This window comes from Myotis nattereri (genome assembly GCF_964212035.1).
Source record: "Myotis nattereri genome assembly, chromosome: 15".
Taxonomy (NCBI): Eukaryota; Metazoa; Chordata; class Mammalia; order Chiroptera; family Vespertilionidae; genus Myotis; species Myotis nattereri.
Window position 1 is genome coordinate 42371187 of NC_138090.1, and position 17387 is coordinate 42388573.

The window sequence follows — 17387 nt, forward strand, 5'->3', positions numbered from 1 at the left end:
TGCATGGAAAAAAATTTTCCATCCCTTTATTTTCTTCCTGTGTGTGTCTTTTGTTTTGAGGTGGGTCTCTTGTAGACAGCATATAGTTTGGTCATATTTTTGTATCCATTCAGCTACCCCAAGCCTTTTAATCGGCGTATTTAATCCATTTACATTTAGGGTTATTATTGAGAGGTACTTATTTATAGCAATTTTAATTCTGTATGGCTAGATTTTTCTCTCTGTTTCTTCTCAGCAATCCCTTACAGCATTTTACGTTATTTTTTTTATCTCTAAGAAAACTATTTTAAATATAATAATATTAAATGCAATAATTATTTAAGAAAAATGATCTTAATATAATATTACATGCAATAAGCATTAATATTTCATAAAACAGGATTTTAAGTATAAGCATATCAAAACTGTATAACATAGTATGATATCACAAACATTGTAGGAAATATTAAAAATCTGCCAATAACAGGAGGACTACTATTATATTCTAAAATATTTCCCGCCCCTGGCTCTATTTTTGTTCATCAGTTTATGTTGTTCATTATATTCCACAATGAGTGAGTTCATGTGCTGTTTATCTTTCTCCCACTGGCTTCTTTCGCTTAGCATGATGCTCAGAGCTGGTTCTCTGGCACAGGCCCCATCCACAGGGTCTGGGGTCTCAGGTCCTGGAAGAACTAAGAAGCCACGTCTGCTCTGGGGACGATGCGGCAGTACACCTCTGTGTTTGGGTTGAGTAATTCCTGTTAACGAAAGAAGCGAGCTCTGAGCCCTGCAGCCTCCTCAGAACCAGTGCTGTGGGGTTCTATGGGGCTGACTGTGCTGGGGTGTCTGTCCCCGGGCACCTCCCTCCCCCCACCCTCTGTTGTCACTTTTTCTGCCCTTTCCTGAGCCTGGAAGCACAGCCAGGGCTGGACTGGGGGCAGCTCCTGGGCCCCCTGAGACCTGCAGGCCAGAACGATCATAATTCACACTCACCTCGTAGATGGGGCCTGTTGTCTTGGGGTCGGGTAGGGGGCACTGTGCAGGGGGGAGAGAGGGCATTAGAGGACAGGGAGGGAGGGTTTTTTCCGCAGGACTGACAGCTCTGCCTCCTCAGCAGCTGTCTTCATACCTGTAGCCCAGCACCCCAATTCCGCCCTCACTGCACCCCCTCACCCTTGTTAGTTGGGACCCATGATTGATGTTCATAGTGCCCATTGTGCGCCATGCTGGACTCCAGGGTTCCACTCAGACTCTGTCCCTGCCTGGTTCACCTCTGATGTGAGGGCCCCACTAGGCCAGGGGAGGGATCTCCTTGTGCTGGCTGTTCTGGGGAAGGGGTCTATGCTGTGTTTCGAGATTGGACGGTGCCCCTGTCCTGAGCCTGGGTCACTGAGGCCCTGGGTGAGGGAACAGGGAGGAGATGGACTTACCGGGAAGGCAGAGGTTCCAGAGGGACCCTGACCTGGAAGCAGAGACAGGAGTAGTTAACAGCCGGGGGGATGGGGGGGGGTGGAGTGGGGAAGCTTTGGCCTGTTCTCCCAGGAGGGGGTGGTTCTTTAGCTCCCAAGAGCCAGGGGTGAAAGGTCATCTCCCAGGGCAAGATCCTCTGGCCATTTCAGGGTCCAGTGAGGGAGCGGTGGTGACACATGACACAGCCTATAGGTCAGGGTTGACTGGCGATAGGGGTCCCCTGTGCAGAGTGGTGATGAGAATACCCTTGAAGCCCAGGGAAAGGTCAGGGCCTGAGGGACAAGGGGTGGACACTGTGGGGCAGACCCAGGGGTGGACACTGTGGGGCAGACCCAGGGGCTCCAGGCTGAACAGACACTCACCAGGGGTGGCTGCTGGAGGCGGGTGCTCTCGGAGGCCATGTGGGTCACTGGCCCTGGGAAAGGTCAGACTTACTTGTGAGGGGCGCAGGGGAGGTTTGGTGTCACAACAGGGGGCAAGGAGGGTCTCCTTTCCCAGCAGAGAGTGGAGGCCTCTCTCCACTGATTAGGGGAGATGGACCCAGGAGAGGGGAACTGACGCAAGGCCTTAAGGATCCACAGCTGACCTGGGCCCACAGGGAAAGGACCCTCAGGCAGATGGGGGTCTGGGAGGAATTACCAGAGAAGTGACTGAAGACCCAGGACAGAAGTCCACCTGAGGGTCTGACCTAGTGGAAAAGTCAAGGCCTCAGGGGTCAGCAGTGCCAGCCTCTCATGTAGCATCTGGATGAGTGTGGTGCCTGCTGTGGCCAGACCCGCCCCACAGGCCTATTGAGCTACACTGTGACCATGGCCTTTCCTGTCTCCATCCACCTGAACCAGAGGCAAAATCCACACCACAGGCTCTGCTGTCCTCCCTTCTCACACATCAGGATTGTGGTTACCACAATGGCCTCCTGGTGGCATTTGACCCCACCCAGCCTGTCCAGGCTCTTCCACCCTCAGCTGTGTGGCCTTGGCCAGGATGACTTTCAGATCCTGAGGCAGCCCCACCCCTCACCTGGGAGGGTGGACTTAGATAAGCAACAGGAGGTGCCTTACTGAGCACTTACTACCTGCCGGCACAGCTGCAGGTGTGTGGAGGGAACCAGGACAGTCCTGAGGGCACAGTTGCTTAATTGTGCCTCATTTATAGGTGAGGAAGTTGTTGAGGAAACCACCCTGGTCAGCAGCTGGTGAGAGAGGAGCTGGATGGAGGGAGTTAGGGGCATCCATGGGGAAGCTGGAGGCCACAGGGAGCCGGCCAGAACCCTCTGAGGTCGAGGTCATTTTCCTGTTGGCCTGGGCTCTGCTGGGGGTCAGCCTGGGTCAGGGGGCCGGATTAGGGTGAGGGTGAAGGAAATGCCATGGTACCTCCTAGTCCTCCTGAGGTACAGGAAATAGCCCAGGGAGGCCCCCAGAGCCACCATGACGAGGACCCCGATCACGCTGCCAATGATGGTCCCCACAGAGTAGCCTGTGTCCTTTTGTTCTGCTGAAAGGAGAAGGAAAGGGGGAGGGGTGAAGGCCCAAGTCCACTCAGGGGAAACCAGGAGGAGCCTTGCAGGGGGAGGCCTGGTGAGGGAGGAAGGAACTGCCACCTAGTCTGTGCTGTTTGGGAGTGTCAGTCCTCCTGACACCCCACTTCTGGTGGTTGCATCATTCTCTGTTTTACACATTTGAAACCTTCCATTGGCTCTACCTTTGCACACACTCTCACACCCACCATTCCCATGTCCTGGTAATTTTCCTCTTAACTCCTCTTTCCCTCACATATTCTGTCTCTTACCCCCATTTCTTCTTTTCCATTACTTTGGACAGTTTTAGCGGGCATCTTACCTGTCAACTCACAGCTTATGAGTAATAAGAATGTGCTGAGTGTTTTCAATGGTCCAGTAAGGTGGGAAATACTCTACTTTCATGTCATCTGATCCTTCCACCCCCACCAGGGACAGGGGTGTTTCCCCCATGAGCACAAACAGAATCAGGGATGGGAGGTGCTTAATAAATTTCTGGAGTCACAGAACCGGTGAGTGATAAATGACATTTTCACCAAGTTCTGCTTGACTTCACAGCTAGTGACAACAGCGTTTATAAAAATAACAATAATAATTGGTACACTGACTGAGTCCTGACTGAGCATCACCCTGGCTGAGGGCTTTAACTCATTAACCTCACAAGAATTATCCTAACAACGGTGTTTAGGTCCAGCTGTTTTATTCCAGTTTAGAGATGAGGAAACTGAGGCTCAGGTGGGTGAGAGCCTTCCCCGTGGTCAGACAGCTTAGACTCATAGAACTGAGACAATGACAAGATTAGTCTAATACTGGGGTCCGTACCCATGTGCTCTATAGGCTCTGAAGGAGGCTCCCACCTCCTCAAGGCTTTCATCCATCTCACCCCCTACCCGTGAAATATACAAAGAGCAAGTCAGAGAGGTGGAGAGTCACTTACATTGCACATCCAACCTGAGGGGTTCACTTTTGCTGGAACTGACGGAATTGAAGACCTCACACCGATAATCCCCATTGTCCTCCCTCCTGGTGGGGTCTATGGTGAGGGTGCTGTTGTCCCGGGACAGCTTCATCCTGTCCGTGAACAGGAGATTCTGGTTATTGAAGAGCCGCGGGATGGAGATCCCCCTGTCATTTGTGAGGCAGGTCAGGACCACGGCGTCCTTATGCTCTGTGACTGTGGCATTGCTGGCTCGAATGGAGGGCTTCCCCACGGGCTCTGTGGAGAAACAGAGGAGGTGACTGACTGCGAGTGGGCTCCTTCCTCAGAGATGTCAGCCAATCACAGGCCACAGTGATCTCTGTAAAGGTCACCAGTGGAGGACCCTGACCTCTGCACGGTGAGGACCTTTGTTCAGGTTACAGTCTTTAAGGAGAGGTCTATACCTCCCCTCTGCCCTTCAGATCACCTCAGGATGACCCCTGGCCTGTCTCCCTGGTTATCTGAGGTATTAGCACCAGGTGCCTTATAGTGTGTGTTCAGCATCTTCATCACCAGGTGGCATTTTCCACCCATTGACTTTTGTGTGATTCTTTCCCCGACCTTTCTCTAACTTTCTACATACTCACACCCCCTCTTGAGTATAGTGGCTATACATAGAGATGGGAAGGCATTTCTCTTTTGTTAAATAATTTATTAGAGAATATAGTCCAGCAAGTCTTCATGGCCTTTGGACCTGCAGAAGTTTCAATCTAAAAGATTTCTCATTGTGAATAGGACTTTCACTTCCTGGCCTTTGGTTTGAATATCAGGGTGAAGGAAGTCCCTAGAGAGAAGTAGGCCATTTTAACATCAGGCTGGTACGCTTAGCGTCTTCAGTAAACTACAAAACATGCTCCTAATGTCCCATGAGTCTACCTACTTGTCAAGTAAGCACCACCATTCACTGCGCTCCATAGGAGTGTCACATAGGCTTGTGTCACACCGTGTTGTACAGCTGGTGACTTCAGAGTCAGGACACAGCTCAGAGGGGTCTCCCCTGTGACTCACTCTCTCCCCATTTCCATGCAGCCTGGTCTGAGGGAGGCCATGGTGTTGATGGGTGACATGATTTCGCGAGTCGGAGGACAGGCAACCCATGCACCTTCACCATGGACCCCTGTCCCACCACAGCCACCAGGTGAGCCTGGAGCAGAGCAGGGAGCAGGGGTTTGTCCTGCCCATCCCTCCTCAGAGGTGGTTTCCTCCTTTAGTTTGGGGAAAAAGAGGTGAACTTGTTCCAAGCCTTGTATGTTCCTTGTAGCACATGGAGCAGGTAGCAGACAGGAGGTGACAGAAGGAAAGTGTTAGTGACAGAAGAAGCAGCTTGACCTTGAGGATGTTTGTTTTCCGCTCTGGGAAGCCCCTTCCATCTACCACTTGACTCTTTCTGGGGCTGAGAGAACCCCCTCCTCACGTTCCTAGGCTGCAGCCCAGCTCTTCCATGAGAAATCAGAAGAGCAAGGGAGGAGAGTCTACAGAGATGTAGTGGGAGGGCTCAGGGGAAGACTGTGGTTTGCTTGTGTCCATGGCCACAGGATGGGAGACAACACCCGCCAGGCTCTGTTCTGAAAACCATACAGACCTTCACCCCACAGCCTGGTGCCGATGGTCCAATAGGCACTTACCATAGACTGTGATAGTCTTGATTATGGTCTTATGGAGACCAGAGACAGAGTTATAGGCGAGGCAGGTATCGGATCCACTGTCATGTACAGTGATGTTGGTGAGAAAGAGCTCCTGTGTGGGGTGCTGGTAACTCCCATTGATAAGACAAGAATACTGTGCTGGCAGGTGAGAGGCTGCCTGGCAGGAGAGATTGAGGTTCGTCCCACGTAGGTAATGGGAGTCTGAGGGGGAAATGGTGGGGGTGTCCGGGCCATCTGGAGCAAAGAGAACAAAGCCACACATGATGTAATCAGAGGGAAGGGGAAGGTCTGGTCTGTGTAAGGGCCACACTCTCCCTCTGAAATGGGTCAGAGCCTTGTTTTAATATGTCTCACCCATCGCTTCTTGGTCTGTTGGCTAAGATCAAGTGTAAAATGTCCCACCCATAGCCCCCTGTGTTCACTGAGCCTGAGTCTGAAACATTAACCTGTTTGTCCCATGAAAACTTGTTAACCTTGAGCCTTTCCAAACAGGAGTATCCCATTCCCTCCTAGTCTTGGCTCAAGGCCGAGCCTTGTCAGTTGTGCCTGGGACAGGAACTCATGTCCACCCTCGGTGTTCAGAGTGTGGGTCTGTGTACGTAGACCTGAGAAGGACGGATGTAGCCTGGCCTCTGGCAGTGTGAATTCGTTATGGGGGCCTGGCCTCTGGCAGTGTGAATTCGTTATGGGGGCCTGGCCTAAGCAGGGACAGAAGTTACTCACAGACAACATTCAGGGTGAATGGATCACTGCGGCTGGCACTCACGGGGTTCCGGGTTTCACACTCATAGGGTCCTGTGTCTTTCCTTGTGACAGGGAGTAAAGTGAGAGTCCTGTTGTCCTTGGACAGCTGTAGCCTGGCACTGGATGGGAGACTCTGACTGTTTTTTTTTTTTTAATATTTTTTTATTGATTAAGATATTACATATGTGTACCCTCTACCCCCCCCCCCCCCCCCGCTCATCCCCTCACCCCCCCGTTGTCCGTGTCCATTGGTTAGGCCTATATGCTTGCATATAAGTCCTTTGGTTGATCCTTCCCCCTTGCCCCCACCCTCCCCTACCTTCCCTCCAAGGCCCGACAGTCCAATCAAAGCCTCTCCGTCTCTGGATCAGTCCTTGTTCATCAGTTTATGTTGTTCATTATATTCCACAAATAAGTGAGATCTTGTGGTATTTATCCGCTCTCCAGTTCCATCGATGCTGTGGCAAATGGTAAGAGTTCCTTTTTTTCTTCCTCTTCTTAAAGAATACCTTTCAGCATTTCATATAATGCTGGTTTGGTGGTGATGAACTCCTTTAGCTTTTTCTTATCCGTGAAGCTTTTATCTGACCTTCCATTCTGAATGATAGCTTTGCTGGATAAAGTAATCTTGGTTGCAGGTTCTTGCTATTCATCTCTTTGAATATTTCTTGCCACTCTCTTCTGGCCTGCATGGTTTCTGTTGAGAAATCAGCTGACAGTCGGATGGGTACTCCCTTGTAGGTAACTGACTGTCTTTCTCTTGCTGCTTTTAAGATTCTCTCTTTATCTTTTGCTCTTGGCATTTTAATTATGATGTGTCTTGGTGTGGTCCTCTTTGGATTCCTTTTGTTTGGGGTTCTCTGCGCTTCCTGGACTTGTAAGTCCATTTCTTTCACCAGGTGGGGGAAGTTTTCTGTCATTATTTCTTCAAAAAGGTTTTCAATATCTTGCCCTCTCTCTCCTTCTGGTACCCCTATAATTCTGATGTTGGTACGCTTGAAGTTGTCCCAGAGGTTCCTTACACTATCTTCATATTTTTGGAATCTCTTTTCTTTTTTCTTTTTCGGTTGGGTATTTTTTGTTTCTTTGTATTTCAAATCTTTGACTTGATTCTTGGGATCCTCTTGTCTGCTGTTGGATCTCTGTAAATTATTCTTTATTTCAGTCAGTGTATGCTTAATTTCTAGTTGGTCCTTTTTCATGTCCTCCATGGTCTCACTATACTCCTTGAGGGATTCATTAAATTTATCAGCGGTTTCCATAAAATTCTTGACAAACCTTATAAACGTGGCCTTGAACTCTATGTCCAGTCGTCTGCCCTCCTCCGTTTCTGCCAATTGTGACCTGTTTCTTTGTCTCCGCATTTTGGCTGCTTCCCTGTGTTGATAGAGTGGCCCTGCGCACCAGGTGTCCTGTAGGGCCCAGTGGCTCAGCCTCCCCAGTTACCTGGGGTGGACACTCTTGGTGCACTCTTGGTACCTTGTTTGTTGTAGGATCACTGGGAGGAATTGACCTCCAGGCCAATTGGCTGTGGGAAGCAGCTGTGTCTGAAGTGGGAGAATGGTCCCCCTCTGACCACTGGGTACAGTGGCTCCTGGATCTAAGGAGGTGCTAATTCAGCCCCTGCCTGAGGCCACACAGCCGGAGGAGCCACGAAGAGGCTCAGCTGTGAAGCAATGCAAGCCGCTGTGGGGCCTTGGGCCTTCTCTTGGAAGTTCCAGGTCTGCTTGGCTGGGCTGTAGTTAGGTACATTGACATGCAAAAGCCTCTGCTGCAGCCTGGGTGGGGCGGGGTCTCAGGGAGTCAAATGGCGGAGAAAGAAGCAATGGCTGATTCTCCGCGCCCGGAGTCGTGCGTCTCAGTGTCCCGGTAACGGCTGCAAGTACCTCTGAGGGAAATCCGCCCTCAAGTTTGCCCGCTGCCGCCTGACAGAGCAGCCTCTCCCCGTATGAGTCCTGGGTCCCCAGAGACTTCCCAGAACCGGAGTTCAGAGCAGTCGGGAGCTTGTGATTCAAAAAGACAGCCGCGTCCTCAGGTGCCACCCGCTTTCCGCGCGTGCACGCGAGCCGCTGCCGTACCTCTGCACTCAGCCTCCGCAGCTCCTCTGGCTCTCAGCGTGCTTTTCTTTTCTTCTAGTTGTAGAAATTACACTCAGCCAGCCTTCTGGTTGTTCTGGACGATGTTTGCTACGTCCTTTGGGATATTTTTCAAATGTTGTGGGAAGCGACTATTTCCCAGTGTTTATCTATGCCGCCATCTAAGTTTCTCTCGGGAGACTCTGACTGTTGATCAACCACAGGTAGGTGGTGTTCTGAGTATGAGATTCACACGTTAACACAACAGGGTCCTTGTGCTCCTCGGGGTGGGAGTTTTTGCTTGTGATGTTGGGTTTGGGGAACTCCACTGTGCAGATAACAGAGAGAATATTGCCCATTGAGTCCTCCAAAGGTTTCTTCAATCAGAATTGGTGCCTCTCAGCCAACTTGAGTTCTTAAAGAAATAAGGCAGGTCTGTTCATCATGAGACAAACAAATGCATGAGGATCTGAGCGCTCACAGATTGTAAGGCTGCATGCTCTATGTCTGGGAGAAAAAGCATAGACTTTCTCAGGTGTCAGATAACTATCAGGGTTTGGTCACAGAGAGATGCAGGACTGGGAGTCAGAGACCACCCGGCACCTGTCCTAATTCCTCACTGACCAGCTGACTGCCTGGCTGACCTTGGGTCCCACCTGGAATGTGCAGGTGCTGAGTCCCTTCCAGCTACACAGACCTACATTGCCGGGTCAAGATGTGTTTCCACTGAAGCCTCACATTCCAGGGTTGACCTAGAGATGAGTAATGATGGGCCACCCCGTAGTCCTTAAACCCTGAGGGGACTGGGTAGTGTGGTCCTGAACTGGATGTCTGAGCAGAAAAAAAACACAGGTGACCAGAAGCAAGTCTGGCGGTGTGTTCAGTACCCAGGCTGCAGGGCCACACGGTGTGGCCATCTATCCAGGACTTTACTGGTGACTGACATGAGGCAGTGACCCCAGAAAGGGCAGAGCAGAGTCCAGGAAAGATTTAGAAAAGAGTGAGGGACGATGGGAGCTGGCTGGAAGTGGCAGCAGAGCCAGGCTCTCTGCCCTTGGTCTGTAATGTCCTTTCTGCCACTGCAGAGGGCAGGGATCCTTCCTCAACACGCAGACAATAGCAGGAACAGAAGAGGGGCTTGTGGAGGCAGGGGAGCATGAACTTGCTGAAAATATGGCCCTCATGGTCCATTTGTGTTTGGCAGTTATGAGATAGATTTTGAGGTAAACTGTGAAAGAATATGTGAAAATCACTCATGCCCCAAAGTTCTAATGCCAGATTTTGGAGGAATTTCTGCCTAGAGAGCACGAAGGTCATAGACCAAGTTCTGCTGTCCAACCAGGCCACTCTGTGACCAAAGGGAGATGCCACAGTGGGTTTGAAATCAGGGACTCCCTGGGATAGAGAGAAGGTGAGTCTTGCAAAGAGAACAGAAGTGGTCGGAGGGATGGGGAGGAGGAGGTGAGTCCAGGTGTCTCTGCTCTATAAAGGGAGGGATGACACCTGATTGGTAGGAAGGACATGTGCCATGTTAGTAAAGTTAGGGAGAAGGTCCCTCCTTGTTTCTATGGACATACAGTTAGGCAGATGGGGAGGAGCCCCTACATGGGCCTGTTGCATGTGCTCTTCCTTTTGTTTCGAATTTAGGAAACAACTGGAGTTTAGTCAAATTCATTCAAATTGGGCAGCGTCTGAGAGAAAGGAGAGTGGCTGGTGGATTTCACAGTCTGAGAGGTTCCCACCTCACCAATGAGGACACACGTGTGTGAAACAGGCAGTGAACCAGTCAGATGGTGCAGGGTCACCAGGCACACCTTGTGAAGGTCTTGGGAGCCAGTGGAGGAATGGGAACCTCACAACAGAACAAGGGTATGAGTCACCAGTCAGGGGTGAAGTGAACCCGTGAGCTTTGGGGACTGAGCCCTGTCCTTCTGCCTTTGACTCCCTGGTTGAGTCAAATAGAGAGTAAGTCAATGGTTTACATGTCCCTGTCAAGTGGCCTGTTCCTCTTGTTGGCCTCAGGGCTGGGGGCGGGAAAGAGCCCTGATGGGGGCCCAGCAGAAGTTCTTTCTCCTGGTGACCTGGGAAACTGGCTCATGATGGAGCCGAGGCTGCTGCTCCCACTGATTTTTGTGTCCTTTCCTATTGCCCGGGAGGGTTGGCCTGGACACAGGTGTTAGCAGGACAATCTTCACAGTGGGGGAAGCAGAGCAGAGCAGGGCAGTGTGTCTGGAGTGAAGGAGGAGGCAGATAAGGGACAGAGAAGTAGCAGAGGCAAAATGTCCTTGGTGAGCAGTGGGGATTACAAGTGACTTCAAAGACCCCAGGGAACAAGAACCCACAGCTTCCCCAGTGCAGGAGCAGTGTAGCCTGGAAAACCTTCCACAATGGAACAGCCCCACTGTCACCAAGGGACTTGGCTCCTGAGGGAGCTTCAGGGACAGGTGGTCAGAGAGATGGACATGGCTCTCAGCACCTGTAGGGACAGGTAACAGGTTTGGCCAAAACCTTTTAGGACTCTGCATCCAGGTTCAAGTCTCTCTAGCGATTATGCATCATTCACTCATTCTGTCATCATTCACCATCATTCCTTCCCTCCTTCATGAGAGAGCAAGTGAGTGCTGGTCCCTGAGCTGGTAGCAGGTGTAGGGTGGAGAGTGAGAAGGCAAAGTCCTTTCCTTCATAGCTAGTGGGAGTGGCACCAACGCATCAGGAAACATATAAGTGGTTTCAAGTTCAGTGCAGGGAGGGGTGGATCCGTAACCTGAGGGGAAGGCCTGGGCATTCCCTGTAGTGACTCTGAATGTTATTGTAGGTAATTTTATTCTAGAGTGAAAATTAATTCTCCATTTGCTTAATCACCAGACCAGAAAATCTACCTTGAGCTGGGGACTGCTAAGAACAAGCACTGAACCAATGGCTGGTCTCAGGGTCCACAGACATCTAAGACCCTCGTGGTGGGGGAGAGGATGGGCTGTGGCTGTACAAGGACCTTGCTGTGTCTGTGGAGCCTGATTCAGTTAATGTATCACACTGTGCCTCTGTTTCCCCTGAATAAAAACAGAACAAATGGTAAATGGACTCTGGATTACCATGTTGTCTGTGAATTGACCTTATAACATCCCTGAATACTTGACCTCAAGCCCAGTATAGAGGAGACACTGACTTAAATGGCCACTGCCATTATTTGCTTCCATGAGAGAGAATTCCTGGGCTGACTCCTGGTGGACAAGGAGCTGTCAGGAGCATCTTCTCTCCTCTGTTCCTTCCTGGAGACCTGATCTCCCTCCAGAGTCTCCTAAGTCCCTCAGAAGAGTCAGCTAATGATACGGGGTATTGTGTCTATCTGTGCTCTCCTGACACAGCCTTAGGTGAAGGACTAGGCTGTGTCTCTGTCCTGATGTGTCTCTTGGGGCTGAGCCCTAGTTGGTGAGCAGGAGTAGAGCCACTGCTCCCACCCAGCCCTTCCAGGAGGTCAAACCCAGCCTGACACAGGCTCCCCAGGTTCCCTGGAGTCAGGAGCCCTGGGACAGGGGTGTGGGAGGGGTTCCCAGGCTGAGCTTCTCTGTGAGGATTTCATTGTCCCCTCAGGCGAGGGTGTGACCAAGCTCTGCAGGGTTTTCTCAGTGTCATGGTCATGGGGAGGGGCTATGGACTGGACTGAGACTCTGCAGAGTCACTCCCATGAGACTTCTCTCTGTGGAGGGAATCTGTGAAGGGAACTCTAATCTTAGGAAGTTCCTTTCCACTCTGTGTGTCATGCACTAAATGCCCAAAGCCAATCTTGGAGATGATGCAGAGGGGGATCGAGGCAGAGGGGCTGTCAGTCCTGTGTGTGAAGTAGAGTTCACCCACCCGAACCCAGAGGTCAGAGAGCAATCACTCACCGTATACATGAAGCTGTCCAGTTACTCGTTTGATCTGTAAATCTTTCCCTAAGGCTTGTAGGCTATATTATCCTGTGTCCTTCAGGGTGACTTTCTGGAACAGGAGGGATCCATTGGGGTAAATTGTCTCTCTACCACTGCTTGCAGGTCCGAGGATGGTTGTTTGAGTGTCTATTACATATGATATGATTTGACGGCTGCTGTCCACTATTTCCCCTTTGTACCAGGTGTAGCCGATTAGATTCCCAGGCAGGTTGTGGACACGGAGAAGCACATCCTTCCCTTCGGCAGCATTGGGTGGCACTGATTCAATAGTGAGCTGGGCAGTGGTGGGCAGGCTCCAGAAGGTTACGAGTGAGGCTAGGAGGGAAGAGAAATTGATCAATATTTGGAGCTCTGTATTGGGAAGGAGAGATGAGGCTTTCAGTCTTCAGCTGTTCTCTTCATCTCTCAGCCTTGGTCTGAGTGTGTGTGTGTGTGTGTGTGTGTGTGTGTGTGTTTGTGTGTCTTCTGTGGTCAAGTTCAGCATCATGGCCACCAATACTTCAGCACCTCTAACCTTATTTCCTCTGTTTTTTCTTTTTTTTCCTCTTAATAATTGTAAAGAATTTTTGTGAATTTATTTGAGAAACTGTCAACATATGCCAGGAAGCAGAACGTCAATGAATTGAGATGATGCTCTGGAGAACGGCGGGTTATATCTCTATTTATACATTCCTATCAAAGTAAGGGACATAGGTGGGTTACATGAAATCAATTGGTGATAGACTAGAGAGGCGGGAGAAAGCAAAGCGGGGAAATCTCTGGGGTTGGATAAAAAGAAAAATGATAGACACATACTTAGGTGGGTGCAGAAATAATGAAGGAATTTGCGGTATCTGTCTGGGGCCCAGTACATTTCGTTGTGTCACAAGGGGTCCAGAAAAAGGGCAGTTACAAATTACCCAGACATTTCAAGGCTATGTTATTATAGTTGCAAAAAGATAAATAGGCTCAGTTAAGGTAAAGTTGACCTTGTCAGTGAAGATACCAGCCTAGGACGTAACTGCCCACCATAACTTTTTTTAGTTAAAGTTTAATTTCAGACCATCCTTTAGGTTTCTTTAGGTCTCTGAGATTGCAAGATTGCCATGCAGGCCTCCCCTGAGCTTGTCAGGTTAGCATATGGCCCCTTTCGTCCACAAATCCCCCTTTTGATCATAAATCAATCTAAAGGATGCATTGATGACCAACCTTTTGGTTGGACAATCGAGTCTCAGGGTGCTAGGAAGGCTCATTCGAGGATGTCTCAGTGTCAGCATGTTTTGCTGAAGAGGGTGGACCACTGGGGATGGGGCAAGACCATAACCTTAGATGGAATTTAAGATTAAATTATTAGTATTCAAAAGGGCAGGTAAATGGGAGGCAGTCAGATCCTATATGTCCTTGTTAAAAAGTATTCTGAATCATGTCTCATTTTGAGCCACCATTACCTGAGACTTTTTGCTGTTTGTCAAGTTTTGATTTTCTGCATCTAATATAACATTTACATACCAGGAACAAAAGTAACAATAATAAACCAATAACATTGATTAGGAAGAGAAAATGTCTAATACTAGACAAGGAAAAGTCTGAGGGGAACAAGCATTCCAGCCAACCTAAAACTCTTTACACGTATTATCATACTTTTTTTTTTTTTTAAAGCTAATTATATGTTTTCCTCCTTCATTCACTGTCATTTGTACCTTATGAGATGTTTGGCCAGATGAATTAAGACTCTCTACTATTTCATTATCTAGAAGCTCTAATTTTTCTTCTGGCCAATTAGTTTCCATAGTATTTCCTCTGTTGTGAATACTGTTACCCAGGTGTCTGCCCTCAGACCCCTGCGGACACTCAGGGGTGTCCTTGGGAGACCCTTCCCTGATCACCTCATCTAAAGACCTGTGTCTTCACTTTCTGGCCTGTCCCTGGGCTGTTCCCTGCACGGCATTGTGGGGACCTGACATCACATCTAGATCTTCCCTTGTCTGCCTCCTCCTCATAGCACATGAGCTTCATGGGGTAGGGGCTTGTCTGATCTTGTTGCACCCCAGTGCCAGCAACAGACTGCAAGTACCAGCGCATGAATGAGTGAGTGTTGCAGGGTTCTGCACTTCCTGGGATGTATCTGCCCATTTCTGAGCTTGGTGGTAAGGACAATGTTTAGTGCCCCTGGTTACATTTCCTATCTCCTCACATAAATTCTTATTATCAAAAGTTTTCAGCATTCAGCTCTCAGTGATGAGTAAGTTGGGAAATGAGCAGCTATTGAGGTTTTCCTGCCCCTCATGGTTTCCACATCATTTTCCGGCTGCCGAGTCCCCTCCCCCATCCTATTCTGCTCTCTTGTCTTCTCCCCTCAAATCCAAATAGAAGCCTGACCCCTCCCCCTTGTTTTCTCTGAGAGCCTGTGCTCCCCAGGCATCCCCAGCTAGCCTGTGCCTCTCCTCCTCCCACCCACCACCAGGTAGTTGTCCCCTCTCACCAGCCAGCAGGAGCCCCTGCCTGGGGACAAGTCCTCTGTGGGCAGGGGCTGAGGAGGACTCCATGGTGTCCGCTGCCTGCTCTGTCCCTCCTTCTGTGGGAAGAGCTTGGATTCCAGAAATGCTCACAAGCACCACTGTCCTGATGGGTGGGATGTGCTGCTCCTCCTCCCTGTGCACTGAGCCTCCTCCTGGGCCAATATCACTTCCCTGGTCACATGGGCCAGGGGTGGGGTCTGTACCCAGCTTCCTCCCTGCCCTCCCCTTATTCCTGCATCCCTTTTCTTTAATCTACATTTGCTTTCCCTGTAACTGCTGAGGCTTCTACCTTCTTCCGCAGTGACTCCTCCCCATACACACACACACACACACACACACACACACACACACACACACACCCTGCTTGTGTAGTAGGCAGTTAGGCCTGAGCAGAGTAGGACAATAGGCCAGTAGGGAAGGTCACCAGAATGGAAAGCCCCAGGTACCTAGCAATGTGCAAAACTGGACTGGGACCTTGCCCCCTGGGTAACCTTTCCTCCCTGGGCATATCCTGGTTTTTCAGTTTAGACCCTGTAATTTTTTATATCACTGGTCATGTGGTTCAGGCCCTCCCCTGACCTTTCCTCCCCTGGCATGTTGTTAACCATGTGGATTAGATGCCCTTAGTGGGGAAAAAACCAGAGGATCTAAGAATAGCCCTTCAGCATTAAGCACCCAGGACAATGAGGTTCTGACTGGCATCAAATACATCTAGGCCTCAGTTGTGTTTCAGCTGCAGGCCCAGAAAAGCAGCAAAATCAGATGAGTCAGGACATAGCTGACATCAGGATCTATTGCATTGACTAATGACCTTCGACGCTAAAGGACACACCTGGAAAGCTGATGAATATTTTATTGGACTCCTTTCCTGAGACCTCCAGACAACTCCCCTCAAGAAGAAGGACCCAGTGTGGCTCTTTCTCTCTGGAACACATCGTGGCTGTCCCACTCCTTCTCTCCTCAAGGCTCTTTTATCTGTTCTTTGTCCTTATCTTCATGGGTCCTTCTTTTGCTTCAGTGACTAGTTTCCTGAGCCCATTTCTGCTACATCTCACTTCTACTTCTGTGACTTTCCAAATAAACTCTCTCTTATAATTTGAGTTCTTGACTCTGAATTCTTCTCTTAGCTGAACTCAAGAACAGAGGTTGCTGAACTGAGAACACATCTAACTCTGCAGGTTAACACCTGGTGCCATGCCACCGCTCACAAATGGATAAGCAGCAGCTTGGGGTGTATGTATCCAGGGCGTCTCACACAGCTCTCTGTGGAGTGCACAGTAGCCTTCCCATCGCCTTCTCTCATCCCCATTTGGTTCTTATCCTCAGAGCAGAAGCCTGGGACGACATCAGGAATTGTGGTCACAGGGATGCCACCCCGTTGTGTATGGTATCATCAATGGAACTTTCTAAAGATTTCAATGCCCAGGGGCCATGTTAGAAACGCTGTTTTGGCAGCTGCCCAGCTAAGGTGGATGCCCATCCAGAATATGACCCCATGATGTGGGGATGGGGTCTCCCCTCCCCATCTCCTGTGCATAGGGAGGGACTCTAGGTCCTGCTAAAAATGCAGATTCTGACTCATGTGGATGAAAGGAGCCACATGATAACCTGACAAGCTCAGGGAAGGCCTGCATGGCGGTCTTGCAAACTCAGAGTCCTAAAGTAATCACAAAAGATGATCTGAAATTATACTTTAAGTAAAAGTAGTTGTGGTAGGAAGTTACATCCTAGTTTGGTATCTTCACTGGCAAGGTCTACCATTACCGTAACTGGGCCTATCTGTCTTTTTGCATCTATGATGACATATCCTTGAAATGTTAGAGTAACTTGTAACTTCCCTTTTTCCAGACATCTTGGGGCACAACCTAATGTGCCTGGGCACCAGGACAGATACCACAAATCCCTTCACTGTTATTGTTATCATGTTAGTTGTTGACTATTAACTATTAACTACCCTGCACCATCTAAGTATGTGTCTATCATTTTACTTTTTATCCAGCCCCCAAGATTTCCCCACTTTACTTTCTCCCACCTCTCTAATCTTTCACCAATGGATTTCATGTAACCCACCTAGGTCCCATCCTGTGATTGCAATGTATAAAAATAAATGAAAAAACCGCTATTCTCTGTAGCACTATCCTAATTCATTGAGATACTGCTTCCCAGCAATTTTCGACATTTTGGCTTAAATAAACTCACACAAATTCTTTCCAGGGTTGAATGTTTTTAAGTTAACATTACTTGCCATATTCATGGAAGGATTCTAAAAAAGCTCACCGAGGACCTTCCAGCAGACCCGGACTTGGTTGTAGGATCCAACAAAGGCCCATTGAGCCTGCTGGTTCTCAGCGCATTGGGTGAACATGGGTGAGTTGTCTCTTGGATCCAGGACCTTCCTTTTCTATTGGTAGAGGGTTCAACTTTATTTGAGCTGTGTCTTAAAATTGTTGAGGTGGAATTAAAGTTAAGGGTTGACAGAACCCAGGTTAAGGGTTGACAGAACTCAGGATAAGGCGGGCCTGGAGGAAAAATATGGGTGGCTCAT

At 49.4% G+C, this 17387-nt stretch overlaps 1 protein-coding gene across 1 annotated transcript; it reads right to left on the bottom strand.

Annotated features, from left to right (window-relative positions):
- Window positions 1-320: 320 nt before the first annotated feature.
- On the bottom strand, window positions 321-14869 carry LOC308530599 (cell adhesion molecule CEACAM1-like; the record flags this gene model as incomplete). The annotated part of the gene is given in 12 exon segments (XM_081107309.1): window positions 321-740; window positions 976-1017; window positions 1413-1444; window positions 1815-1867; window positions 2826-2946; window positions 3906-4184; window positions 5573-5794; window positions 6317-6474; window positions 8668-8740; window positions 12300-12366; window positions 12370-12659; window positions 14806-14869. Coding segments are annotated over 12 exon segments (1467 nt in total). The 3' UTR covers window positions 321-674.
- Between the last annotated feature and the right edge of the window lie 2518 nt (window positions 14870-17387).